The 27418-nt window shown below is 45.1% G+C and overlaps 1 protein-coding gene across 3 annotated transcripts in view; it reads right to left on the bottom strand.

Annotated features, from left to right (window-relative positions):
• TXNRD1 (thioredoxin reductase 1) overlaps window positions 1-18884 on the bottom strand; it is a 58655-nt gene extending 39771 nt beyond the window's left edge. Inside the window, exons 1-3 of one of the 3 annotated variants that reach the window (XM_075938719.1) lie at window positions 18740-18884; window positions 8304-8467; window positions 5053-5113 (exon numbers count right to left, since the gene is read on the bottom strand). In XM_075938719.1, coding sequence (XP_075794834.1) covers window positions 5053-5113; window positions 8304-8342 — 100 coding nt within the window. In that variant the 5' untranslated portion in view covers window positions 8343-8467; window positions 18740-18884. Of the gene's footprint in view, window positions 1-5052; window positions 5114-8303; window positions 8468-18552; window positions 18710-18739 lie in introns of those variants that run through there. The other 2 variants (XM_075938713.1, XM_075938727.1) reach the window with 2 other exon arrangements.
• Between the last annotated feature and the right edge of the window lie 8534 nt (window positions 18885-27418).

The following is a 27418-nucleotide window of genomic DNA, read 5'->3' on the forward strand; positions in this document are numbered from 1 at the left end:
TGAACAGCGAATTCATGGTAGGTGGGAGGAGCTGGGGGGAGAAGTTGATGGGGGGGCGCAATGGTGGGTGCAGAGCACCCACTATTTTTCCCCTGTAGACACTCTATCCCTGGAGCACCCCTGGAGTTGGTGCCTATGAAAATTGTGAAAAATCATTAGTTAATGGCTGTCAAGTGCTCTGAAAATACATAGCGTTATGCAAGCGCTAGGCATTGTTATTATCTAAAAGTCTTAACATTCTAGTTCAGGGAAACACTGCGTAGGAACCAGTTCTAACCAGGAAGTTGGCCACTTTAAGGGGCAGCCCTGTTTGAGCCAGAGCCCCTCTGCAAACAGGAGTTTAGGTCTGGTAGGGGCACTTATCAGAAGCATGTGCCTGGTAAGTCCTCGATTCCTGCCAAGGTTGAAAGCACTGCACTGAGAGTGAGCACTCCAAGCAGCAGGTTGACTCCTGTGGCAGGGGGACTCCCAGGAAGACAGTGCAGGGATGGCCAAACTGGCTCACAAGCCACATGCAGCTTATGGTTAAAAGGTAGGGGTTGCGGAGCATCCCATCCCCTTCCCTATCCCATCACCCCTTCTCCACCTACCAGACTTGGGGCAGGAGAAGGACCTCTGCATTAGCACAGGATGGTGGGGTAAATGCTTTTGCCCAGCATTGGGCGGAGTCTTGTGAGTTCAGTCCCATGGGGCACACCTGCTAGGGGTTCAGCAAAAGCATGACTGAAGGCTTGAGCCCTGCAGGTGCCTCCAGCAGGGCATTTGCCTAACCCCTGGCAGGCACACCCACGCTCTTGAATATCTAAAGATTGTCATGTATGTGGCTCAGAGTCAGTAATGGCCATTCCTGGTCTATAGGAAGACTGGGGAAAAGCTGTCAGGCAGGGGCTCTGGAACAATTTGTAGAGTGTGGGGGCTAAGAGCCATTGAACCAAACTATAAACCCTGCGCATAATGGAAACCACTTCAATCCAGGAGGCGCAGCAGAAACCACATCTATGTTGCTAGGCACAGAGGGGCTCTGGTGAGAAAGCCTCTGGGTTGAAGGAAGGGCGGCTGCTGGACTTTGGTTGAACTGTTTGATGTGGCAGTTTGCTATAGATTGTCAGTGCAATTAATAAACAGTGGCCTTAGGAAAGGGCCTCAACAGACTCGGAGTGTGGTGTTTAATACTTCCTGAGCTGAAGGGACAGGATAGCTGCCTGCACTAACCATGTTAAGAGGCGAGTTACTGGCTAACCGTGTAATCAATGCAATTTGTATTGACTACATGATTAGTCGATAAGGGAAGGTGTTCAGTCCTGACTCACGCTGGGCCTGGGACCTACCCCTGCTGCGGCTCTGCATTTTAAATGTAGTAAGAGCCGCCCTGCTATTTCTACATTTAAAATGCAGAGCCGCAGCAGGGGTAGCTCCCAGACCCGGCAAGAGCCAGGACTGAACTGGGATTGCTCAGTCCCAGCTTGTACAAGGTCCAGCAGCCCCTGCCCAAGGAGAGGCCCAGCAGAGACCTGGGACCCCTCGCAGACAGTGGCTGCTGCCAAAGCAGCTTGTGTTCGCAGCCAGGCTAGGCCTTCTGTGAGCAGAAGCTGCTTCACGGCAGCCTCCCCTACCATCCCCGTGCTACTGCTTCTAGGCAGCAGCGCGGGAGGTGGATAGGTGGCCGCATAACCACAGTGCTGGAGGGAACCGTCCTTTAAGCTGGCTTCCCCCAGCACCGGCTTCTGTTTCCCCCCACCTTGCTGCCTCAGGGAGGGAGGGGAAACGAGTAGTCAACCTCAACTACACAGTAAGCCTAGGCTTATTGAGAAGTCAACTACTCAATTTCTCACTTACATCTCTAATACATACTGAGGAATGCTGGGACACAGGTTTTGAATACCTGCCAGGATTTGTACTGAAGTAAAACATTCCCCATGCTGGGGGGGGGGGGGGGAAGAGAGGAGGGAGAGCCACATACCTACAAAAAGCCAGAGTTCTGTGGACACAAAACAAATGAACCACACGTTGTATTCCTATAACAAGTCTAAACAACTTTAGGAATGTTCATGTAAAACTATACTCTTAAATTAGATACAAATGTGTTGGTTGGACAAGGCACATAGTATACAAACAGCTCCAGTTACCTCAAGTATCTACCAGAAGAACTTAGTCAAATATTCACAGCTTCTTGGCCACTCCCTTGTAGCACTGGGCAAACTTCCAGTGATGAATGACAAAGCAAAAAAAACGCTTTTCATATCCTGTGTTTGTTCTGGCACACACTCAGTATTAATAGCAATTACAATAATGCAGAGAGTTGGTGAATCAATATTTTCCCTCAGATAAACTGGCATATTCCTCAGGGCAACATTCCTCAGAGCAACATTCAGAAGCAGGTCTTGGATCTCACATTTAGTACAGTTGGATCCTTCTCTGAGACAGAGGGCATTTAGGTCGCTCCCAAAGCTGGTGTAAATCAGCAGAGCTCTAATGAAGTTATTACTTCAGTGTAGCTATGCTAATTTACACCACGTGAATATATGACCCACTGTAATATTAAAGAAAATATGAAACATCCTTGCCCTGTAACTGAATATACACTGATGTTAATCATACTATGAGATGGACTGTGTCTTAAAGGCACATCCCTGTACTGACGTGATGATTCTTGCCAGAAACTTACGGAAGCATGAATTGGATAAATGGACTGTAAAGTCGATAGAAAGCTGGCTAGACTGTCGGGCCCAACGGGTAGTGATCATCAGCTTGATGTCTGGTTGGCGGTTGGTTTCAAGAGGAGCGCCCCAAGGATTAGTTCTAGGGCCGGATTTGTTCAACATCTTTATTAGTGACCTACATGAGGAGACAGATTTCACCCTCAGCAAGTCTGCAGATAACACTAAGCTAGTGGGAGAGGTAGATACTTGGGAGGGTAGGGATAGGGTCCAGAGTGACCTAGACACATTGGATGACTGGACCAAAAGAAATCTGATGAGGTTCAACAAGGACAAGTGCAGAGTCCTGCACTTGGGATGGAAGAATCCCAAGCATTGTTACAGGCTAGGAACTAACTGGCTAAGAAGCAATTTGGCAGAAAAGAACCAGGGGATAACAGTGGATGAGAATCTGGATATGAGTAAACCGAAGGCTATTAGGCCTTAGGGTGCATTAGGAGGAGCATTTCGAGCAGATCTAGAAAAGTTATTATTCCCCTTGCTTCAGCACTGGTGAGGCCACATCTGGAGTACTGCATCCAGTTCTGGGCCCCCCATTATAGAAAGGGCCAGCAAAGGGCAACCAAAATGATTAGTGGGTTGGAACACATGACCTACAAGGAGAGGCTGAGGGATATGGGTGTACTTAGTCTGCAGAAGGGAAGAGCAAGGGGGGATTTGATAGCAGCCTTCAGCTTCCTGAAGGGAGGTTCCAAAGAGGTGGGAGAAAGCCTATTCTCACTAGTGACAGATGGCAAAAAAAAGGAGCAATGGACTCAAGTTACAGTGGGGGAGGTCTAGGTTGGACATTAGGAAAAACTATTTCACTAGAAGGGTAGTGTAGCACTGGAATGGGTTATCTAGGGAGATGGTGGAATCTCCGCCCCTAGAGGTTTTTAAGTTCCAACTTGACAAAGCCCTGGCTGGGATGATTTACTTGGGATTGAGCCTGCTTTGGGCAGGGGGCTAGTCTCTTCCAGCCCTACGATTCTATGATGAGGACAGAGCTGTTCAGGCTCTGGGGGGGGGGGGGACCAAGAGGGAATAGCGAGGATGGAGCACAACTCAAGCAATTTGTGGCATTCTGAAAATGTGAGGAAAGAGGGAGAGGAGTAGGAAGTGCGGGCCTCCAGTGTACCAGGCTGTGAGAGGAGCATGGGGGGATGGGGAGCAGACTGGGTGGTCTGTAAGCCGCAGCTGGAACCGCAGAGAGCCGCAGTAGCCTGAGATGAAAGAGGGCCATTAATGCAGCCCACTCGCTGTTCTTAGTTGCCTTTAACTGATCTAGCCCCTCAGCAATATGAACAAGTTGGTCAGTTAAAGATAATCTCAATGGGGGTAATGTACACACAAAGAACTTCACACACCTCTCAATGACAACAGTGTAATCCCAGAATAACCCACTGAAGTGAGAGGAGTGGCATTACTGTGATACCGTAAGTGAGATCACAATCAAGCCCTGTAGGTGTGGATGAAGGTATAAATTACATCAGCGTAGCCTCACCTTTCAATTTAGCAACTTATCTTTCATGTGTTTGGGAAGCACTGTACACGTAAAACCATGTTCATTACGATCTCACCTTCTCTCGTAACAGCTAAATCATTTTAAAGAAAAACAGTATATAATGTAAATCCCAGCCATAATCAGTGTTCCCTATAAGTTGTGCGCTTGTGCAGCCACTCAGGGGAGATTCAAATGCCACTCACCTGATTAGCAGAGTACCCAGAGCTAGGGGTTTTTTTTTTGTTTCTACTGGTGGTGCACATTTGCACATGCCTTAGTCCACATAACATTATTCCACACATAGATGGAAAAGATTAGAGAGAAAATTGACCATGACTATAGTGGAATTAAACACACAATGGCAATTAATTCCATTTGGTACTGTGGTTTTAACTAGGGATGATAAATTGTGTTTAATCAGCTAATTGAGTAGTCGATGGGGGACCTGAGCACAAGCCAGGAATCAGCTTTCCCAGCTTGTGCCTCGGTTCCATATGCTGCACCTCTGCTTTTTAAATGTATTAAAAGTCAATAGAGTAATGCTAACCAGGTAATCAACTAGTCGCTTACATCCCTAGTTTTAACATGTCAGGCAGAGGTTAATCTCTATAGTTGTTCTGATGATGCAAGTGGGGAAATGCTTTGCCTGATTTACAAGAACATCTGTGCTCTCCATGAGGAAGAGACCCCAAAAAAAGTTTGTCTTTAGACTACAAGGAAGAAGAGCAATCTCATTGTTTGCAGATACGGCCAAGGAGGAAGTACTCACAGGAAATGTTAGGAAAGACTGTGATGCTTACAGACTGTAAGTGTTATTTGCATACCAAAAACTCAACTGCAAAATGACCTTACCTGTCTGGTCTAGTTCAAGTGAGCAATAGGGAACACTCATGGATTTGAATAGCTCCTTCACCTGCATAAACCAGAGTGCATAAATATAGGCATTAATACAAAGCACTAAACACCAATATTTTACTTTTTCCCTTTATTATGCCATCCTCTTATCTGCTATCTACATCTTGCCCATAAGAATCCCCCCACTGAGAGGCAATGAAGATGAATGGCTAGAGAAGAACCTCAGAGGTCATAGTTCTCTTCCTGGTTGAGCCATGCACTACCTCACTGAGTCCTTGCACAACTCACTTAACTAGTGTCTGGGACAAACTGGACCTTACTCCCAATGGTGAGCAATTACTCTTACACAAGAAATCCCACTGAGTTCTCTTCGGGGTCATAGACCAGTGGTATAAGTAGGAGCAGTTCCAAGGCTGCTCTAACTCACCCAGAAGTGTAAACTGGCCCACAGATCAAACACCTGGAACTGGCTACCCAATGCCCTTCCTCCATTAAAGTCACCTCCCAAGCAGAACATAGATGCAGGGTCAAATCTGGCCTTTTTTGTTATAAATTTAATTTTGATGAGCCCTCTAAAATCCATTAAAATGGAGTCACATCTGCCTCATGGCAAGTCAAAAGTGAGGTAGATTGTTCTGCCATATTTGAAGTTAGTCGGGCAAGGTATTATTAATTCTGACACCTTAAAAATAGAGGCAAACACCAAAGTTCCAAAGATCTTACTTTTTTCTCCATTTTTGCCCCTGTCCTTATCAATATCCTGAGAATATCAGACTCTGACACTATCTTATCCATCCATTATAAGTTTCATTTTACTATTGACCACAAGAACTAGACTGAAAATCTTACTTATGCTGTGGTTGTTCTGCTCTGTGGCTATTAAAGTCTTAGGGCACGTCTACACAGCAGCATTATTTCGAAATAACTGAGTGAGTGTCTACACAGCAATGCCATTATTATGAAATAATTCAGAATAACAGATGACTTATTCCGAAATCCCAGTATGTTGCCCAGGGATTGGACGAAGCCAGGGAAGGCCCATCAGGTGAGCTCCATTGACTGTCCCTAGACATATCCAGTTCGGCCTTCTTGACGTGGACATTGTGCAGAAGCCTGTGCATGTGGGTGCGCCTGGAGTACCAGTCCGGAGCACTCAGCCCCAGTAGGCTGCCAGAGAGGATCCTTGTGCTCCTGCTCCCAGGGTTCCTGCACAGGCCTGCCTTAGTCCCAACCCCGTGATGGAACACCCTTCCACCACAAGCCACCACTAAGGAGGCAGGAGGCCTGGACACACACACACTGCAGCGATGCACACAGCACATGGTCAGGCCCACACTCTTGGGGCAGCATCCGCTCCTGGGCAAACACAGCAAGGCAGAGGACACTGAGCCCCTGCTAGGGGAACCTGCTGGGCAGGGAAAGAAGAAGAGGGGATTCCCACAGCATCCTCACCGGCATCTGCTGCTCTCACACACCTCCCCCGACACCCTCCCCGCCTCCTCCAGCAGGCAGGGATAGGTCTTCTTCCAGCGGGACACCACCACTGCCAGTCTCGATGTGTGCATAGCACAGAGGAAAGCCGAGCTGTCCCGTCGCCCCCCTCCTGCCTGCAGGCTCCTGGCTTGGCCAGCATCTTCCTATGTCTGCTTGTCCCCGGGATAGGGGGTAGCAAGGCTCCGTCCGGGGACATCTGTGCCCCTGCAGGAAGGGGCCTGCTGTCAAGGACACTAGATATTTTAAAAACTGATTTACTAACTGGAAATAAAACTCCTGTTCCTCCTTGAGAAAAATGTAATTTTTTTTTAATTACACCCATTAAAGTAAAACTATAAAATTAATATGTAGAGGCATATGCCAGTAGTTACAATAATAAGCGAAAAATGTCTTTACGTAGATGTGAATTGCCTTCTGGGGAATTTCTCAACCAGAATCAAAGTTAAACAAGTTACAGGCAGTCCCCGGGTTATGTACAAGATAGGGACTATAGGTTTGTTCTTAAGTTGAATTTGTACGTAACTCGGAACTGGCTCCAGATTCAGCCGCTGTTGCTGAAACTGACCAGGGGCTGACTACAGGAAGCCTGAGGCAGAGTTGCTCTGCCCCAGCTTCCTGGAATCAGCCACTGATCAGTTTCAACAGCGGCTGAATCTGGAGCCTGGGACAGAACAGCTGGGGTGCTGCTGGGTAGGTCCCCCCGGGACCAACCTGGCAGCACCCCAGCTGCTCTACCCCAGGCGTCCACAACAAAAGCCTGGTCTGCTGGGGGGGGTGCACTAGCTGCACCCCCCCTCCAGCAGACCAGGGAGACCCGGAGCAAAGCTGCAGAGGCGGCGGGGTCCCCCACCTCTGCAGCTTTGCTCCTGTTTCCCTGCTGTGCTGGGGAGACAGGAGGGAGACAGGAGCAAAGCCGCAGAGGCGGGGGACCCCGCCACCGGTGCGCTTTGCTCCGGGGCAAAGGAGCAAAGCCGCACGGGCAGCGGGGTCCGCCGCCTGTGAGGCTTTGCTCGGGTCTCCCTGCTGTGCTGAGGAGTCCCCCCCAGCACACCAGGAAGACCCGGAGCAGCTTTTCTCGCCCCGGAGGACGCGGTGGCAGGACCGCTGCGCTCTGGGCGGTCCCGCCACCTGCGAGCTCCAGGGTGAGAAAAGCCCCGAGAAAAGTCGGATCCACATAAGTCGGGGACTGCCTGTAACTTGTTTACAAGTTACCATAATGACAAAAAAAAGCAGTCACCTTTTAACAGAAAGAAAATCCTTAGTTAATCAAACCCAATGAATAGGCACAAAAGACAGGAACTATTTCTTCACAGTTCTGTTTCTCCAAAGAACAAACCAGATAAATTAGTAACTTTTCAAAAATATCTCTAAATAGCGAAGCAAGGGTATTACAGAAGCAATGTAACTCAAGAGGAGGCATTGACAAAGGGATGATAGATTCCATACCAGAATGAATAAGAAATCTCATCTGGATTACGTATCTGAGGCCTGCCCAAACCCTTGATGTAAGCAGGAAAACTCCAATATTGTATCAGGTCCTGAATGAATGGGCTGGGACAAAGCACCAAAATTTAGCCCTGGCAGCTTAATTTACAAATGGAAAACATCTGTAAATAGAGCATTCTACAGCCCATGTGGAGTCATGCTGAAGTCAATGGGATTTGCATCTCAGTTACTTTATTAAAATCGAAAGAAACTAGACTTATTAACTATGACAAATCCTTTCTATCTCTGCTTGAAAATTAACACATTACCTTAGCAGACAGACTGCATGCTGCATTACTGAAGATCATAACTGTGTTTTGATCTATATAGGTTTGTATTTTAGCCTGCAGGTCTGTATCTTTATTTTTGCAGGAAGCTGTAATGGCTTGTCCATTGTTTGCATGCTGAGCTACACGGTGATAATCTTCTGTTGCTATAAGAAATTAAAAAAAAAAAAAAGAGGAGCAATCAAAAACCAAATTGCAAAATGGTTTATTATACAGATGACATGCTGAAAAGAGGTTCAGGTGAAATTAAAATATTAATAATGTATTTCAAAAGGCTTTTTAAAAACATTTCCTTATTTTTAGTCCCCTTGTTCAATCACTCTCTCTGTCCCCTCTCCTACCAGCAGACAAAGTCTAAAAGCCTCGATATACCTCCTTTTTAGGGGACATAAGGATCTTGCAGAAAAAGGTTTTTTTGCACAAAAATAAAACATCCACACTGCTTGTTTTTGCGCAAAAACCCCTATCGCAAAAATGGATTGGCAAAAAATATGCAAATGAGATCGCAACTCATGCAAATAGCCTAAAGGTACAGCTATACTTAGGGCTGGGGGTTGATTCCCAGCTTGTGTAGGCATTCTTGTGCTAGCTCGCCACAAGCTAGTGTGTTAAAAGCAGGAGTGTAGCTGTGCTAGCACAGGCAGTGGCAAGCAGCAGCACAGGCTAGCTGCCATTAGTACCAACCCTCCTGAACCCAGTGGGCACATACTTGGTATGGCTAACCTGTCCTGCCACTCATAGCTGCACATACTACCACAGCTACATTACTGATTTTAGTCCACTGCCTCAAAGACAGTTAGTGTGAGTTTGTGTACATTTGCTGGGAATTTCACCTGAACCTCTTACTGTGAATACAGCCTAAGCATGTGTGGCAAAACTCCTAATGACTCTAATGAGGCCGAGTTGTCAATACATTTCATTTTACGAAAACTCCTGACCGTTTACATTTTTTGCCCTGGAAATGATAGCTGAGGCAAGCTTTCAGGTCCATGAAGGTAGACCCTATATCAGTGCAGACCCTGATTACTAGGGTCCACATATTCAGATCTCACTGCGGAAGTGGAGCCTTCAGCATCATCAGCTGATCACCAGCATTCCAAGAGAGACTCATCCCTTTATCGTATTTTTTCCCACATGATTGTGGCACATTTTCTGTGAAGCATATGGGGATTGAATCATGAGGCTCTAATTAATGTTAATGGAGATGTTGTACATGAGGGTAAACAGATTATGTGCTAATTTTAAATCTTTCCACAGCATTCATAATACAAATTATACGATCTTAGTATAGAGCTAGGTTGTAACAATTAATCCAATAGCTCCTAAACTTTAATAATACCCCTCTCAATGACTGAATTTACTACTAATTATTTACTAATACTAATTTGCTTCAGCACATGAATACTTCCGTCTCCCATTTTATTTTAAAATTAAATTTAACTGGTTAAAATAAACAAATATAAAACTACTGTAGTTTTGTACTACACTATAACCTCTATATTCTGGGGGTCCCTATTTGGGAACCCCCATGGTATGGACCCTGACAGGTGGAAGCAGCTCAGCTGGGAGAATGGCAGCACAGCTAGGCGCTCTGCCAGAGGCTTTTCAATATCACTCTCGTACCGGGGAGGAGAGGAGCAGGAGTTCCTCAGAGCATCTGGAGACATGGAGTACCAGGTAAAGCACCCTACACCCATTCCCCTCCCTTCCTCCCTCCCTAGCCCAGCAAAATCTTTACTCCAGCAAACTTTGTTTCCCAGGACTGTCAGATTAAAGAGGTCCCATAAAATGCTTTATATTATACATTTAGTTGTAACTTATGAGAACCACCTTATAACAATAGTTCTTAGCACTCTGGCTCTGATCCCTCAATTTCAAGGGGCATTTAGGAGCCTAAATACTTTTGTGCATTTAGTCTATGACCTTTGGGCCATTGTCTATTTTTGGAATATTATACAAATATTATCTAATGATATTATGTATCCTGTCTCTCCATTACCCCCCATATATTTATTTTTTTTCCTTGTCACCTCATACTTTAGAACCCAATCCTACAAACTAAATGGATTACAACTGCATATATGAGTAAAGGCTTGCAGGATCAGATCCTAAAATTGTGAACACCTTTTAGTTATTTATAAAGCATCACACACATTTATAACATAATAAATACAAATATTAGTTAAATGTATAGTTTGCATTTAATAAAATTCAGTCCATTATATAATCTAACATTTCATGATCTTTTGGATATACCCATACAAATTATTGTTTTTATATAACTAATTTACTTTGGAACAATGGAAGATCATTTTAACAGGACTAATAAGATGCAGCACACTGTAAGTAGCATAAACTAAGTGATTGGTCTCTATAAAGTCTGTATTGGCAGTTGTTTGAGATGACCTACATATCTAGATGTCCTGCTTTGCTGCTCATAATTACCGTGGTCAGCACAGATCTGGGGCAACCACAACAACTAGTTTTTCTGGCACGCATTTAATGGATTAAGACTACCTAACTAATAAGCTTTCAAAATGAAATTGTAAACACGGAATCAAGTGGATATGTTTCCAATGGGATCCCTCAGGAATTAATTCTTGGCCTGCAACATTTTTATCAATGATGTACAAGAAAACATAAAATGATCATTTAAAGTCTGCAGAAGACACAAAACTCGGGAAAGTGGTAAATAACAAAGAAGACAGGTCACTAACTGAGAGCAAACTGGATTGCTTGGTAAACTGGGTACAAGGAAACAGTAGGTGTTTTAATATGGCTAAATGTATACTTCTGGGGCTAAGAATGTTGGCCATATTTACAGGATGGATGACTAATCTGGAAGACAATGACCCTGAAAAAGATTTGGGGGATAATCAGCTTAACAAGGGATCCCAGTTAGACACTGTGGCCAGAAGAGCTTAGCTAATAAAATCCTGGAATGTAAAAATGGGAATCTTGAGCAGGAGGGGAGAGGTTACAGATACAACCCTTGCTAGGTGATGCTTACTGCTTATTGACAGACCCAAAGAGCTCACGCTATTTAGCTTAACAAAAAAGTTAAGGGATGACTTGATTACTGTCTATAAGTATTGACATGAGGAACAGTATTTAACAGTAAGTTCTGCAAACTAGCACAGAAATGTATAACACACCCCAATGGCTGGAAGCTGAAGCCTAGAAATAAAGGCGTTTATTTTTTTTAAGAATGAGAGTAAACAGCCACTGGACCAGTTATACCAGAGGTCACAGTGGATTCTCAATCACTGACCATTTTTAAATCAAGATTAGCTGATTCCTTAAAATATCTGCTCTAGGAGCTACTGGGGGAAGTTTATGGCCTTGTTCTACACAGGAGGTCAGACTGATGAGCACAATGGTTCCTTCTGGCGTTGGAATTCATAAATCTGTTACCCTTTTAACTTTTTGGCAGACCTTTATCTATTCTTACTCAGCTCATTCCCTCCACCTCCATTCTTGAGTGATATCTCAGTCCTATCAAGAAAAATCCTGCCATAGTTGTAATCACTAAATACACTCTTTAGTGGGAAATCTCTTGTGAACAGAGTTCTTCTCCTCGTGGTGAAAATATAAATAGGTTTAAACATTGTTGAAATCATTCTGGTTCACAGGCACCAGACATGGTGAGGCTGATGTGTGGGAGGGTGAGATGTGAAAGGAGAAGAGGAGGGTTAGTGTGTGAAGAGGTACACTCTCCACAACTCTCGAAGTGAGATGTAGTAGGCCAGGCCTCACTACCTCATGCACACACTGTTCTCATTTAAATATAGGGATGAAAAGGACATGAAAAGGTCATCTGCTCCAGTCCCCTGCACTGAAATGAGACAAAGTAAACCTAGATCATGTCTGATAGGTGTCTGTCCAACCTGTTCTTAGAAACCTACAGTGACAGGGAAGTCTTTTCTAGAGCTTAGCTACATTTAGAGTAAGAAAGGTGGGGGGTTTTTTGTTTTCAAATAGCTGACCTAAATCTCCCTTGCTGCAAATTCAGCCAATTATTCCTCCTACCTTCAGTGGACATGGATCACCATCCTCTTTAACAGCCCTTTGCATATTTGAAGTCTTCTTTGGTCAAAACTAAAGACCCTTGGGTTTGTTGGGGGGGGGGGGGCGGAGAGGGAGTTAGACCTTTCCTCACAGGTTAGCTTTTCCAAAGCTTTTATTATTTTTGCTGCCCTCCTCTGGACTCTCTTCAATTTTCCTCATCTTTCTGGAAGTGCAGTGCCCAGATTTGGACATAGTACTCCAGCTATGACTTCACCAGTGCCACATACACAGGGACAGTTACTTCCATGCTTTCCACATGACACTCCTGCTAATACACCCCAGCATTATATTAGCCTTTTTTTTAGGGGGGGTTGCAATCCTTCTGACACCCATGGATGGTAGTGCCCAACTTATAACATTTAGCTTAGCAATAGAGCATTTGCCTTGACTGTGAGGGAACCCTGTTCAAATCCACTCTTCCCTACAGACAGAAGAGGAAATTGAACCTTGGTCTCAAGTGCTCTAACCGCTGGGCACAAAGTTGTACCACCACTGGGCACCACTAAACAGATTTTAAATGGGATCCAAACAGGGGCAGAACATACTGTACACTGGCACAGGGCCTCCAGGGCCAGGCAGTCCAGCACAGGGTCCAGCACACCTCCCCTTCCTCTCCCTTCCCCCGTGCAGGAGACAGCTGCCATGCAGACGGCGGGAGACGAGGGAGCAGTACCTCTGCAGAGGTCTGTGTGAGGTGCAGGAGAGCAGGGCCTCAAGAAATCCAGCAGGAGATGGGGAGCAGCATGAACACAGGCTGGAAGGCTTCCAAGGAGCACAGAGCAGCCATGCAGCCAGCTGGAGAAAAGCTTGACGCGGGAAAGCACTGCTTCTCTCCAGCTGCCCGCTGTGCAACTACCCAGTGTTCCTCTGAAGCCTTCCAGCCCATGTTCACGCTATTGGCTGCCACCTGGTGGCTGCCCACATCAGGGGAGGGGGCAGCCCTATCCATCATGCCAGAATGGAAAGTATCAGGGAACTCTTGGGTTTGGACAGGTCTCTAAGAAGGCCACCACCAGACCTACCGGGGTAGGGTGGACAAAAGAACCCTTCCTCTAATGACGATTTGGTCACCCTTGAAGAGAACCACTTAGTGGCTAAAGAGCTCCCTCACACTACCAAAGACGAGCTGTGCCAGATGATGAAGCCAGTCTCAGTCTGAAGACCCAGACCTCTGAAATGCTGGGGAGGAGGGTTGCCAAAGAGAGCTCTGAGGAGGACCTCAGGAATCAGGGAGAGAAAGTGGTGGGATAAGACCTAATAGCTCAAAGAATATGGGATACCTGGGCTGTGTATAGTTACTATGCTTGTGGGGCACTATGGCCTAACACCCATACAGTGCAATGTAGATAACAGTGAGAATCCGGGAGGCTTAATCAACCTTGTAGGAGATGCTACAACTCCACATAGATATACACAGTTGGATAGAATGAACAGTCTAGAAATCACTGCTTTACTAGACTGAAAGTGAAGTCATACTGGTCTCTAGGAAACTGGTGGAGTGGAATCAGCTGACACCAACCACATGGGAAAGTTAATTACTAACCAGCAATTCCCATACAAATAGAGGTTCAGGGAAACACAAAGGTGAGAACAGGAGTAACCCTAAATTTCCATACTCTGTGCTCATTGGACGAGACTTCCTAGGGTTTGAAAATCTACTTCCAGTGACAAGACTGGGGGATAATCAGTAATCTCAGGGTTGATACTGTAATCCCAATAAATAGCCCTGCTCCCATTTTCTCTGAATTAGCTTCAGACTTGTTTCTACTGGGAAATCCCAGAAGACTTAATGTGAAAGGAGGCCAGGCAAATGATTGGGGACCAAAATCTTAGCCCAGGATCAAAAGGTGGTCCTTTGGGTAAACAGACTCATCCCACAGGCAGGGAGGCAATGCAACTAGTTACCAAACACAGGCTGGGCCTCAGTCTACAGAGACCAATACTGGAAGAAAAACTAAAATCGATCCCCTCTCATCATCAGACCTTCGTATGAGAATTTTGGGCAGGGCAGGGCGGGGCGGGGGGGGGGGAGAATCACAGACCTTACTTTGTAATAAAAAAAGGAGCATGTTTGAAGTAACAAAGTTGGCCTGAGCCAGACAGGAAGAAGCAGGTCAGAGCATTTCTAGAGACAGTGTATAACTATAGATGTTTTCCTTCCCACGTCACCACCAGGCATAATTTTGGCCAGCGGCCCAGATGTGGTAAAAGGATTCAGTGCAGTTGAGACAGTGACAAATGGATGCCTCTCACACAGAGTGAGCACCACACTCTCTCAAGTGGTAGGAAAGGAAGAACACCTGATCTTATACTGCAGTAGAAAACTTCCTCCCAGAGAACAGAGAAGGAATGCTCACAGTAAAGGGAAACCTTCTGGTACTACCTGCTCAATTAGGATGTCCATTGTCATGGACCAAGTTCCTCTGACACATGTACTGGAACAAAAGAGAAAACATTTTCCTGACACTAAAGCCTTTCCACTTTGTGCAGCAAAGGACTGGAATCAGGCACGGCAATGCTAATAGTCTGCAAAGAGTACACTGCTTGGAAAGATGGTTTAGGGCAGGTATATCAGCCTTAGAATGGTTAAAGTCATTTTTCCTATTAACTGTAAGGTTACTTTTGGTTAATTATGGACATGCATCTAATTGAGGGCAGTGTGTGATCTTTGAAAACCACTTCCCAGAGAGGGATGGAGTGAGGGAGGAGGGCGATTATGAGAAAGCTGCAGAAGGGTTATGTGCAATGAGAAGGAAAGACTTTTTCCTAGTTGAAAAGAGCTATTTTTCTCTGTAATGAAATCTTGTGTTTATTTCAGTTTTGGGAGGGGGCTTTGAGAGTGGGTTTGAGAGGATGGCTGGCAATCATTAGCCAGGACATGAAGAGTTATACTCCAGTGGGAATCAGGATTTTTTTGGGGGGGGGGGGCTTGTATTTGTTTAAAGAAGCCCTGGGGCCAATCCTAGGGCATCCACTTTAAATATTGTAGAGAAGCTAGTGAAAAGAACTAAACATCTGAAGTAGTACTGACTGACCCCAGGCTCCTCAAATGCCAGAGGGAGAAATGTAGGTCTCTGCTGTGACTAAAAAGTTGTGCTGTTACAACTGTTTCCTCCAACTTACAAAATGCACCTATTCAAGCATTTAAAAAAATGTTCTGATGACTGACTTATCTAGGTTAGTACAAGAGTCAAATAACCTAAACTTTTGAGGAATTTTAGCATGTCTGAACAAAACACGTAGGAATAAAAACACCCACACATATTGAATGAGCACAAAGCTGGCAAGAAAGTGTGCTGGCAATTCATATACTTCCATTTGTCAGCCCCCCGTTATGTTGAAGCTCCTAAAGGCTCCAGTCCTGTCAGTAGATACACTGCACATCTGTTTGCAAGATTAGAGCCTTCAGGGTGGTTTACAAACAGAAATTGCCCCAATTTAACTAAATTCTGTTTCTAAACTGATTTCTCTAAATCAGTGCAACCCCTTTACGTTGGCATTCTTAAATTGGTTTATGGGCGCCTTATATGGGTTTATCTTAATTGGATTACTGATTTAACTAAATTGATTTAGATACAGATTTAATTAAACCAGTGCAATTCTTGTGTGCAGATCAACCTTCAATTGTTGCTCCATGGAAAAGGAACGTGCCAGTTTATTTGTTAATGCCCATGCAGAATTATTGAATCATGGGCCAGATTTTGCCACCCTTAGTCAAAATAAGCAGCACTTTACTGGATTTCAGTGTGGCCCAAAGGAAGAAGAAAAATACACACATTCCTAGGATTTTAATTATGAAATTAATTATGAAAACCTGCACAGATTAAATAAAGACTTGTGACATCTGTGTTTCTGCTGTCAAGACCAAATGAAGTGCTATACTGTACTGCTGTTTTTCTGAATGTCTCTGCATCCTCCGTCTAGTATTGTAGAATTTTATATTAAAGCTAGATTGTGCCCTGGACCTGTGCAGTCAGGACACTCCTGGATTGCAGCTCCAAGTGTGAATGGAAACAGCAGAAGCTGCAAATCCAATACTCCCCCTCACACCACTCCATGATAGCTGGGAGAAATGTATAGAGTATCGACTCACACACCCCTTCCCAAATCCATCTGCCAGAAAAATATATAATTATGGTAGCATCTATGACCACACACAGGTTTCCCCATTGTACAAAAATCGTTAAGGACAGTCTTTGACACAAAGAGTTTATAACGTAAAAGATAAAGAGAGGAAACTAGTAAGATGGAGGAAACTAATAAGCAGGTCATGATGGGGATGGGCTTCCACTGTTCACCATTCAGTAGGAATAATCACATTTTGCAAGCATATTCTCCAGTCTGAGCAGAGTTTGACAGGACTTCAGAGAGAGGTCAGTTGCATCCCCAAAAGAGATAAATAAACTACCCATCTGGAATAAGTGGGGAAGCTAGAGAAGCTGGGGGAATTATGACTGAGCACAGCTTCACTTTCATACAGATCTGAGCCTAAAGGCTCAGTGTAGTAGCCCTTAGCATTTTGCTTTGTTTTTAATATGAACCTGGTCACACTCAGCAAATCTCCTCTGTACCCTGTGTTTCTGGGGAAGCTGTGTATAAAACATGCAAAGTGGTTTACTTTATTTTACAGAACTACAAAAGTGTTTTCATCTTGACCATTCTCCAAGTATCATAAATATAAAAATGTTCTATGGCAACAACATCAACCACCGCCACCACCACACCACCCTTATCCAACTTCAGAGGTGGGAGCCCTGCATAGTAAAAAAATTTTCCGTAATGCAAAACATTGCAGTTTTTAAAAGTTTCCTTCAGTCTTGAATGTCCTATTAAAATATAACATTTAAAATGTATTTTGCTTTACTCTACATTAGATAATGTGTATATGATTAATCAATGAGCCTGGGCTCATTAACAGTTAAGGTCCCTGTACCCCTCCCAAGTACTACCTCTGTATCAGAGGTGGGTGGAGGGCAGAAGCAGTCTTTTAAGCTAGGAGGCTGCTTATCTTGAGAAAGATGTTTAGAACAACTGTTCAGGGTAAGAATGTGCATGTAATGCTTTTCTTAGCAGATTAGAAACATGTTTATTCATTTTAATTTAGCAACTTATTTTGATCTGACTGTTTTCACTTGTAGCCACTTAAATCCTACTTTTTATACTTAATAAAAAACACTTTGTTTATTACCAAGTCCGGTGTAAACAGTTATAAGGTGGGGAAACAAGCACTGTATCTATTAGGGATGTTAAGTATCAATTAACTGATTGAGTACTTGACTAGTCAATAAGGGAGGAGTGCTTCCAGTGTGACGCTGCACTTTAAATGTAGTAAAAGCCCTCCTGGGTTGCTGGGTGACATGAGCCAAGACCACTGTGACTCTACCTCTTACCTCCAGTGCACCCCGGAGATGGTATTGGGAGAAGCCTTAAGCCAGATCCTCTTAGCACTGGCTCCTGCTTCTCCCTCCTCCAGCCCGTCTCTGTATCAGAAGCAGCAAGGCATAGGGAAACAACTAGTTGAGTAGCTTACCAGATAAGCCTGAGCTTATCAGATAGTGGACTACTCATTTACAACCCTAGAACATATCAATTTCATTGCTAAAGGGGATGGATTTATGAGTTTTCTCTGTATAAAGCAGATTTGTTGGGGTTCTGGTCTCATTTGGGGGTTGGTTTCCTGGGTGCTGAGCCCTCTAAGAACTGCACTGGTTCAGTGCCTGTGCTGCTCTACAGGAGGTGGTAACCCCAACTCTGTGCCTTGGCTGGGGAAGACCAGAGGATCTGGCCCAGCAGGACAGGGTGACGGGAGCCCCCAGAGAGCTGGAATGTGAGTGTCAGTGGCATGACTCAGCACACCAGGGCCATGCTAATGTGATTTCAACCTAGTGCAGGCAGCTTCTGCAAATCAGGCCCGTTTAAGGAATCTTAAACTGACCAAAATCACTAGTCGGTGGCGGGGCGGAACATCTCACCCGAGACACTCCCAAAGGAAGAGCGAGAGGTGGGTGCCGCAGGCAGAGCTGCGAGCAGGTGGGAAGGCGCGGGCTGAGGAGCGGCTGCCTGCAGGTAGGGGCACTGGGCAGAGTGAACTTTCTGCGCGGGGAACCAAGCCTGCGCCCTTCCTGCCCGGCTCCCCCCTCCTCCCAAGGGGCGGGCTGCATACCTGCTCGGTGGAGCTGCTCCGGGCCGGGGCTGCAGGGCAGGGCAGTCTGTTCTGCCGGCAGCACCGCTTTGCCCTTCCTCAGCGAGCTCCCCATGGCGCGGCTCTGAGCGCATCCTCCTCCAGCGGCTCCCGGGGGACCTCCCCACTCCACCCCACCCAGTCCCGCCTGCCGCGCAGCGCCCTCTACCTGGGAGCCCCGGCTGCAGGGAAAGGGGCTGGAGGCTCCTCCCTGCTGCGAGGCGAACCACCGGCTGCTAGAACAATTGAGGCGCCAGCACACCCTGCCCCACTCGCCTCTTGCAGCGCTGGAGCCGCTTGCCAGGACTTGGGCGCCCCCTGCTGGCCGACGCAGCTGAGCGACCGCCTGATGGACAAGATACGCTTCCTCCTCTGGGCTTCTATTTGATTTCTTTTTAAGTCGTGTTGTATAACAAACTGATGCAAGCTCTGGAAGGAGAAACGCGGGGGAGGAATCACACAGTAGCTTGTGTAATGACTTGCCCAGTGCCTAAATCCATAGTCTTCAACAGCTGATGAGGGGCAGCTCCTGTGGGATCTTATTGATTATGGTTAATTATTGGGAGATGCATCCTTTGGTAGATTGTTAGCCTTATTTATTTATTTATTTATTTATTTATTTACAGTACTACTTTTCATATTCCTGAGGAACATTCAAAGGCCAGATTCTGTAAACATTTATGCTCCTGCTTGGTATACATGTGTCATTTCAATGCCACTTCTCCTGCATACAATTGTAATGTAGGTGTAGCTCTGTAAGTCCTAGGATATTAGAGACAAGGGAGGTGAGGTAATAAAATTATACATACCTGAAAAATTGAAAGATCAAGACCATATAGCTAGGTGTTGGGAAGATAGAAAAAGCCAAGCAGACCTCAAACTACTTTACATACCATAGAAACCATCAACAAAAGGTTAGGCCTAGTCTACACTATTGTCTACACGGTTGTCCAAGTTATGCAATTTCAGCTACATGAATAAATAGCTGAAGCCCATTAGAGCTACTTACTGCAGTGTCTTCGCTGCTGTTGTCTGAGTCAACCCCTGATGTCTCTCATCAATTCTGACTGCATTTCTCCATCTGGTGGAGTACCAGAGTTGACAGAAGAGTGCTTGGTATTTTATCACACCTAGGCTACGTCTACACTACGAGCTTTTTCTGCAGAAAATATACTAATGTGGGACTCATTAGCATGAGTCACGATCTCAATGACATATTTTCTGCTGTTTCTTTTTTTTCAAGGGGTTTTTGCACAAAAAGAAGCAGTGTGGACATTTGGGGGGGGGGGGGGTTTGTGCAAAAACCGGGACAGGCATAAGGATCTTGCGCAAAACGGGGTTTTTACGCAAAAAAAAGTCCACACTGCTTCTTTTTGCACAAAAAGAAAGGGCAGAAAATATGCTAGTGAAATTGTGACTCATGCTAATGAGTCCCTCATTAGCATATGTTCTTCCAAAAAACTTGTAGTGTAGACGAAGCCCTATAGAAACGATAAATCAACCCCCTTGGATCAATTACCACCCCATTGATCCAGCCCATAATGAAGACATGCCCTTAGAAGTAAAACTTAGTATTTATTTCCTTTGTAGACAGATGCAGCTAAAATAGGAAACTGATTAAAAGGGGGTTGGGTTCTTCAATATAAAAATAAGCAGAAACTACTCCTGAAATTGGAGCTGTAGTAGGATCAGCTCAAGAAGCATTTTGCTGGATGGGTTCTGAAAGTAAAGATCTACATATGGAACAATTTTCAGCATGTCTTTTTTTCCAAAAAAAACCCAATAATTTCCAATTTAGGAAGTATAAAAGAAAGAATATTTGACTTCATATGTGTCTAACTGAAATTCAGTGGCCTTAGCTATAGAGGAAGTTAGCCTAGATTATGAAAATAGGTTTCTTCTAGTCTTAAATTCTGAGATACTACAGTACTCCCTAGAAATCCCAGACAAAATAGGGACACCCTTTTAATAGATGTTAATTACACATGCAAGCCAGAGATTACAGTGTACAGATACATGGCAAAAGATGGGAGAGAAAGACTACGAACCTATAAAAATAAAACAGCATGCATCTGATGTGGTTTTCTTACTGTTCATCAAAACTGTGCATTTCCTCTCTTTTCGTATGGAAATATGATTTTCCATACCAGCTCAGACAATAAGTCTATCAAAGCTGGTATCCTATTCTTGTTTATGGCCAATATCTGAAGTTTTAAAAAAACTCTTGTCATTTTGGACAAGTCATCTCTTCCATTATGTAGGTTGATCTTATGCTGGGGGGAAATGAGAAGGATGCGTGCTGAGATTATACTTAGATTATAATCTCTTTGGGGCAGTGACACTCCCTATGTGCTTGTAAGCACCTAGCACAATGAGGCCCTGATCTCACCTGGGGCTTCTATGCAGAATACAAACAATACTAGGAGCTCTATAGGAAAGAAACCTCTTTCTCTTCTCCCACAGGCATGACGAAATAGCCTCCATGCTCAAGGTATATAGCCTCCCACAATCCTGGTCAGTTTGCACAGATGACTTGTGCCACTTCCATTGCAAATGCTGTATAGTGATCCCATCCTACAATCTAATATCCATCATTCATTAGCATTTTAAGTACCAAAAAATTGCATTTGTATTTCAGAAACGCTGACTAACCTGCAAAACAGGTATGCACATAAATAAAGTCACACATGAGTAGTTCCATTAAACCTGTCAGTATTCACGTGCATAAAGATATTGTGTGGTGGATTTGCAGGACTATAGCCTAAAACTGGTATGTTAGTACACTGACATCTGTCTAATTTAAAACTTCCAGGGGAAGAGCCATTTCATTTTGTACAAAGTGGATAAACCAATAGGCAAAATATTTTAACCAGAGCCATATTTTTTAAATGGAAGCCTCTGGCCCACCCTGTTGAATGACTCTTCTGGCAAAAGAATAATAATTTGGCGCTAAGATAATTAAATCTATAAAACACCTAGACTGCTATCTCCATTTAATTAAGATGACTTTATTATAGTGCACTTATAAATGAAGCAGTTCTTCTGATCTAGCAATGAGAATGATTACAGTGGTTTTACAGTTAGTATCTTCATTCACTCATCTATGATAGCAATACTTAGTATAATGGAGGATAATAACTAGAACAGTCATTCATGGTCTACGGTTTCAAAATTAAGGATATAAAATCATTTTCAGAACAGGTTGTGGGAAATCATGCTACTCCAGGAAGCCCCCCTGTAGCACAGCAGGACTCACTGCTGCAAGCACCTCCTGCTGGATACTCTGGGAATTAGCTTTTCAGCACTGGAGTGCCCCCTTCCAGCTGGTGTCATGCCTGTGGTTACACAGCGACAGAGGAAAACAGGTATTAGGACCCATGTCCCTCCCGGACCATTGCATCTTTCCTTCCAGGTACTGTCCTGCCACAGTGCCCCCACACTCTGGGGTCCTCTCCTCCTGGAAAGCCCCAATGCCCATCTTCCCTTAGTGTCCCACTGCCAGTCTTCATAGCCCCTTACCTCAGGGGCAAACTGCTGTCTGAAATGGCCACTCATCATTGGCAAGGGGGTATGGACTCACTGTACTCCCAGGCCCAGACCTCGGCCCTGGCCCTTGCCTCTGCTCCAGAAAGTTATTCCGAAATAGCTTATTTCAAAATAGCACATCTACACTGCAGGGAAGCCTCAAAATTAGGGACTCCCAGCTACTGCCCCTGCCCTACTTCTGCACACCAGAGGCTCCCAGTGCCAATCGCAGCCCCACCTCCCAGCTGAGAGCCTCTGGTTGCGTGCAAAAGCGGGACGGGGGGAGTGGCTCCCAGCCACTCCTCCCACCCCCGCCTGGCTTCTACTAGCAACTAGAGGGAGTGCCTGCCAGGGGCACGGCCTGTTGGTCTCCAGCTTCGGCCACTGGCTGCACCGCCCCTCCCTCCGCCAGCTCTGCTTCCTGCCCCCCCTCCTTTGACCCCCCCTCCTCCCGTCCAGTCCCCTGGCCCCCAATTCCCCCTCCAGCTCTGCTTCCTGCCCCCTGCTTCCTCCCGGCCCCCCTTCCTCCTGTCCAGCCCCACTGGCCCCTGATTCTCCCGCCCCCCTTCCTCCAGCCCCCCCCCTCCTGTCCAGCCCAGTGGCCCCCAACCCCTCCTGCCAGCCCTGCCTCCTGGCCAGCCCCGCCCCCCTCCCAGCTGGTCCCTCTCCCCCCCACCCACGATCAAGTGTGTCTGGTTTTTTAGGGGGGGGTCTACCTGGTAACCCTACTCACACCCCCACTTTGAATCCTGTCACTGGATTCCCTTCTCTGTCATAGCAAATTCATTGTGGTCAGCTCTCAAGGCCCTACATAACTCTGCACCTAACTATCCTTGACTCTTACTTTGCTGCCCTGTCATTCTTTCTATTCTGCCTGTTATGCCAGTCTCATCACCCTGTTTGTCTTTCTTTCCTACAAGTATCTCAATGCTTTTTTCACACCGTCCCCTACATATCAGATATGTTATGCTTATAAGAAGCACACAGGGTCTTTTTCAGGGGAGAAGGCAATACACCATGTTTATTGAGAATACAGTAGAGAAGCAGTTAGTATATGCTTTATAAAGAAAAACACACACATACACTTACAGAGGTCCTGCAGCTGTTGCATAGTTACCAGTCCATGGTGGCTCAAGTCAGTCTTACTGGTCAGGCCAGGCTGACTGAGTGAGGAGTCAGTGTTCCTCTGAGACTCCTCTGAGGCTTGGCTTGCAAGACTAAACCCAGAGTCCCATGGCCAGAGCTTCCCTGCTTATACATGTCAGTTCCCATTTGGCAAAACAAAAGGAAAAAATATGTAGCACTTTAAAGACTAACAAGATAGTGTATTAGGTGATGAACCACCTAATAAACTATCTTGTTAGTCTTTAAAGTGCTACATATTTTCCTTTTGTTTTACCAAGATCAGACTAACACAACTATCTCTCTGTGGCTGTGTCTACACTGGCAAGTTATTCCGGAAAATCAGCCACTTTTCCGGAAAAACTTGCCAGCTGTCTACACTGGCCGCTTGAATTTCTGGAAAAGCACTGATGATCTAATGTAAAATCATCAGTGCTTTTCTGGAAAAACTATGCTGCTCCCGTTCGGGCAAAAGTCTTTTTCCGGAAAACTGTTCCAAAAAAGGGCCAGTGTAGACAGCACAGTAGTGTTTTCTGCAAAAAAGCCCCGATTGCAAAAATGATGATCAGGGCTTTTTGCGGAAAAGTGTGTCTAGATTGGCTACGGACGCTTTTCCGGAAAAAGTGCTTTTCCGGAAAAGCGTCCTGCCAATCTAGACACGCTTTTCCGGAAATACTTTTAACGGAAAACCTTTTCCGTTAAAAGCATTTCCAGAAAATCATGCCAGTGTAGACGTAGCCTGTTAGTTCCCATTTTGGTCTATGGATATTGCAGTGTCATGCTGCCATCATTCCCCCCTTAGGAAGTGTTAATCTGTGTTTTGGAGAGTTATTCTGTGATGGTGATTATCAGACTGCCCAGAGGTGTCTCTCACTCTTGAGAGGGTCTCTGCCTGTCTCCAGGGTTCCTCAATACTGCTAATTCAATTCAGCCTCAAGACTCAATGGCTGTTCCCTTGTTATCTTCAAAGTTTCCACTTCTTTTTTATCACCTCGGTATCTGTGATGGCTTTCACTCACACACACCCTCTACTCACACCAAACAATTGTACTGAGTTTCAGACAAGATCAATGGTTACTAGAAACTTAGTTTGTGATGCAGACAAGAGATACAACTTAATTTCTAATGCTAACAGGGAACAAGGCCTTACAGTAAACATTATCTAATCATGAGGGACAGAGAGAAATAGGAGCCACAGAACTTTTAAGCAAGTCATTATACATGAAATTATACATCCGTGGTCCCCAACCCAGTGCCCGCGGGCACAATGGCGCCCGCCGGGCCCTTTACGTGTACCCGCGGAGCAATCTGGGCTGGCCCCGCCCCCGGGCATGCAGCAGGTGCCAGCCTCGGGCGCATGGCCGGCCCCGCTCCCGGGTGCACCGCGCGTGCCCTTGCTGGCCCTGGCCTTGGCCCCGGGTGCGCCGCACGTGCCCTTGCCGGCCCTGGCACTGGCGCTGGCCCTGGGGGCGCCGCACGTGCCCTTGCCGGCCCTGGCGCTGGCCTTGGCCCCGGCCGCGGGGGTGCCACGCGTGCCCGCACCGGCCCTGGCCCTGGGGGCGCCACGCATGCCCGCACCGGCCCCGGCCCCGCGGAACCTGGGCAGGGGCGGCACATGCCGCTGCCGGCCTCGGGCATGCGGCGCATGCTTGGCCCCGCCCCCAGTCATGTGGCCTGTGAGTGGCCCTGCCCCCGTACGCGCAGCACGTGAATGGCCCCGCCCCCAGGCGCCCAGCAACCCCAAAAGGTTGGGGACCACTGTTATACATCATACTTACAGTCTTATAACCAATACTAATTACAATATAAATTTTTGCTACAGATACTTCTGAGCTGGTCCCCAAAGCCACTAACTCTCCTCATTTAAAACCCTCCTAGCACATTTTGAGCTCTACTTTAATCCATATATAGCAAATAATGATAGTATATCTTTTAAATAATAAAATAAGTACAAGAGAGCATTGCATGGGTATTATAAAAGTCACAGGAGAACCATTTGGATCCTGGAGCTTTTCCTGGACACAGGCGCTAATTTAAGGGCCTGATGCAAAGATTGCCTATTGAAATCAATGGAAAACTAGAAGTCTTTTCATTGACTTAAATACACTTTGGAGTAATCCTTCATTTCTGTAAGTGTGAAAATCTTGTCCAGATGTTCCCTGCTATATAACAACAAGCAATCACTTATTTTGAACATCAGATAACATTCTGAAGAAAAGGGAGAAGAACCAGAGGCTCCATGAAGACCACACTAAGATCTTTGTTATTACTAACCACTTTTACATGAAAGGCACTCATAATACAGTTATAGGCAGCAGTATGAAACCATGAGCTCTTTTTTTTTTTCTATGATGCCACAGCACTCTCAAATGAGAAGGACAGGAGGTTGTAGCCTTAGGAATTTACGTAAAAGAAAAAGAAAGTTTGCAAATGCATAATACTGTTTGGTATTTTGGGCTTTTACATTGCACAAATTGCACCAGCATCATGAAAAACAAGGAGGGAGATAGGATGTGATAAATTTGGTATCATATAGTAAGTCTATGGAAGTGCCCTAGTCACCAATAAACAATCCCCCCACCCAGTATTTCACTATATGTTGAAATCTTGGTAAAGGTATTTTCACTGTATGGTCCCTGCTGAAGGATCCTAATAAAAGAGCTGCAATAATCTAAGATATATTGCCAGATCCCCAGTTGTTTAGTCTCCTAACTTTCATTGATTTCAGTGGAAATGAGGCTCCTAAATAGCTTTGTGGTCCTGAGCCCTCCATAACATTTATCATTGTCCAATGTCTCTGTTTTTTAAGATTGACTCCAAGACCAGGAACTGAGCTAGTGGGATCACTCCAGTAATATTAGAATCCATTTTCCCACCAACTTTCTCATTAAGAACATAAGAATGGCCATCCTGGGTCAGACAAATGTTTCACCTAGCCCAGTAGCCTGTCTTCCAACAGTGGCTGGTGTCAGGTGCCTCAGAGGGAATGAATAGAACAGGTGACCGAGCAATCCATCCTCTGTTTTCCAATCCCAGTTTCTGTCCGTCAGAAATTTAGGGCAGTGCCTAATTTGTGCCAGGGCTTGCCAGCACTTGAGCCCTAACACCTCTAGGCTTGGCAGTTCATAACCCTGACACTTCCACACTTGCTGAATAATTATGAATGTAAAACAAGTGTGTGAGCCCCAGAACCTCTTTATTACAAAATTAAACACTGGTTGAGGATACCCAGAGCATGGGGTTGCCTCTCTGACCATCTCAGCTAATATCCATTGATATTAATATCCATGAACTTCTCTAATTCTTTTTTGAAACGATTTATACTTTTGGCCTTCACAATATTCTATAAGTTGACTATGTGTTGTGTGTAGAAATATTGCTTACATTTGTTTTAAACCTGTCTATTAATTTATTTGGATGACCACAAGGTATTATGAGAAGGCATAAATAACACTTCTTATTCACTCTCTCCACACTATTCATAATTTTATAGACTTCTATCATATGCCCTCCCCTTACTAACTTCTTTTCTAAAATGAACAGTGCCAGTCTTTCTAACCTCTCCTGTGCAGAAACTGTTCCATAATTCTAATCATTTCTGTTGCTCTTCTCTGTCCTTTTTTCAGATATAATTATATTATAATGATGAGATGACTAAAAACTGCAAACTGCACACAGTATTCAATTTCCATTGATTTATATAATATGATTATGATATTTTTTGTTTTCTTATCTACCTCTTTACTAACATTCTATTAGCTTTTTGACTGCTGCTACACATTGCACTGATGTTTTCAGAGAACTGTCCCCAGTTGCTCCAAGATCTCTTTCTTGAGTGGAAACAGCCATTGTTTTATATGGTTTTATGGGATTATGGTTTTCAATGTGCATTACTTTGCATTTATCAACATTGAATTTCATTTGCCATTTTGTTGCCCTGTCACCTGCTTTTGTGAGATCTCTTTGGCTACATCTACACTACCAGGTTATTTCAAAATGACATGCCCTTAGTGACTCCTCACACTCAGCTTTGGACTTACCTATCTTGAGTAATTTTGTATCATTTTCAAATGGTGCTACTTCACCGCATACCCCTTTTTCCAGATCATTGATGAACATATTGAACAGCATAGGTGCCAGTATAAATCCTTAGGATACCCCACTATTTTACCCTTTTCTGCTGTGAAATCTGACCATTTAT

Source organism: Pelodiscus sinensis, chromosome 1 (assembly GCF_049634645.1).
Source record: "Pelodiscus sinensis isolate JC-2024 chromosome 1, ASM4963464v1, whole genome shotgun sequence".
Taxonomy (NCBI): domain Eukaryota; kingdom Metazoa; phylum Chordata; order Testudines; family Trionychidae; genus Pelodiscus; species Pelodiscus sinensis.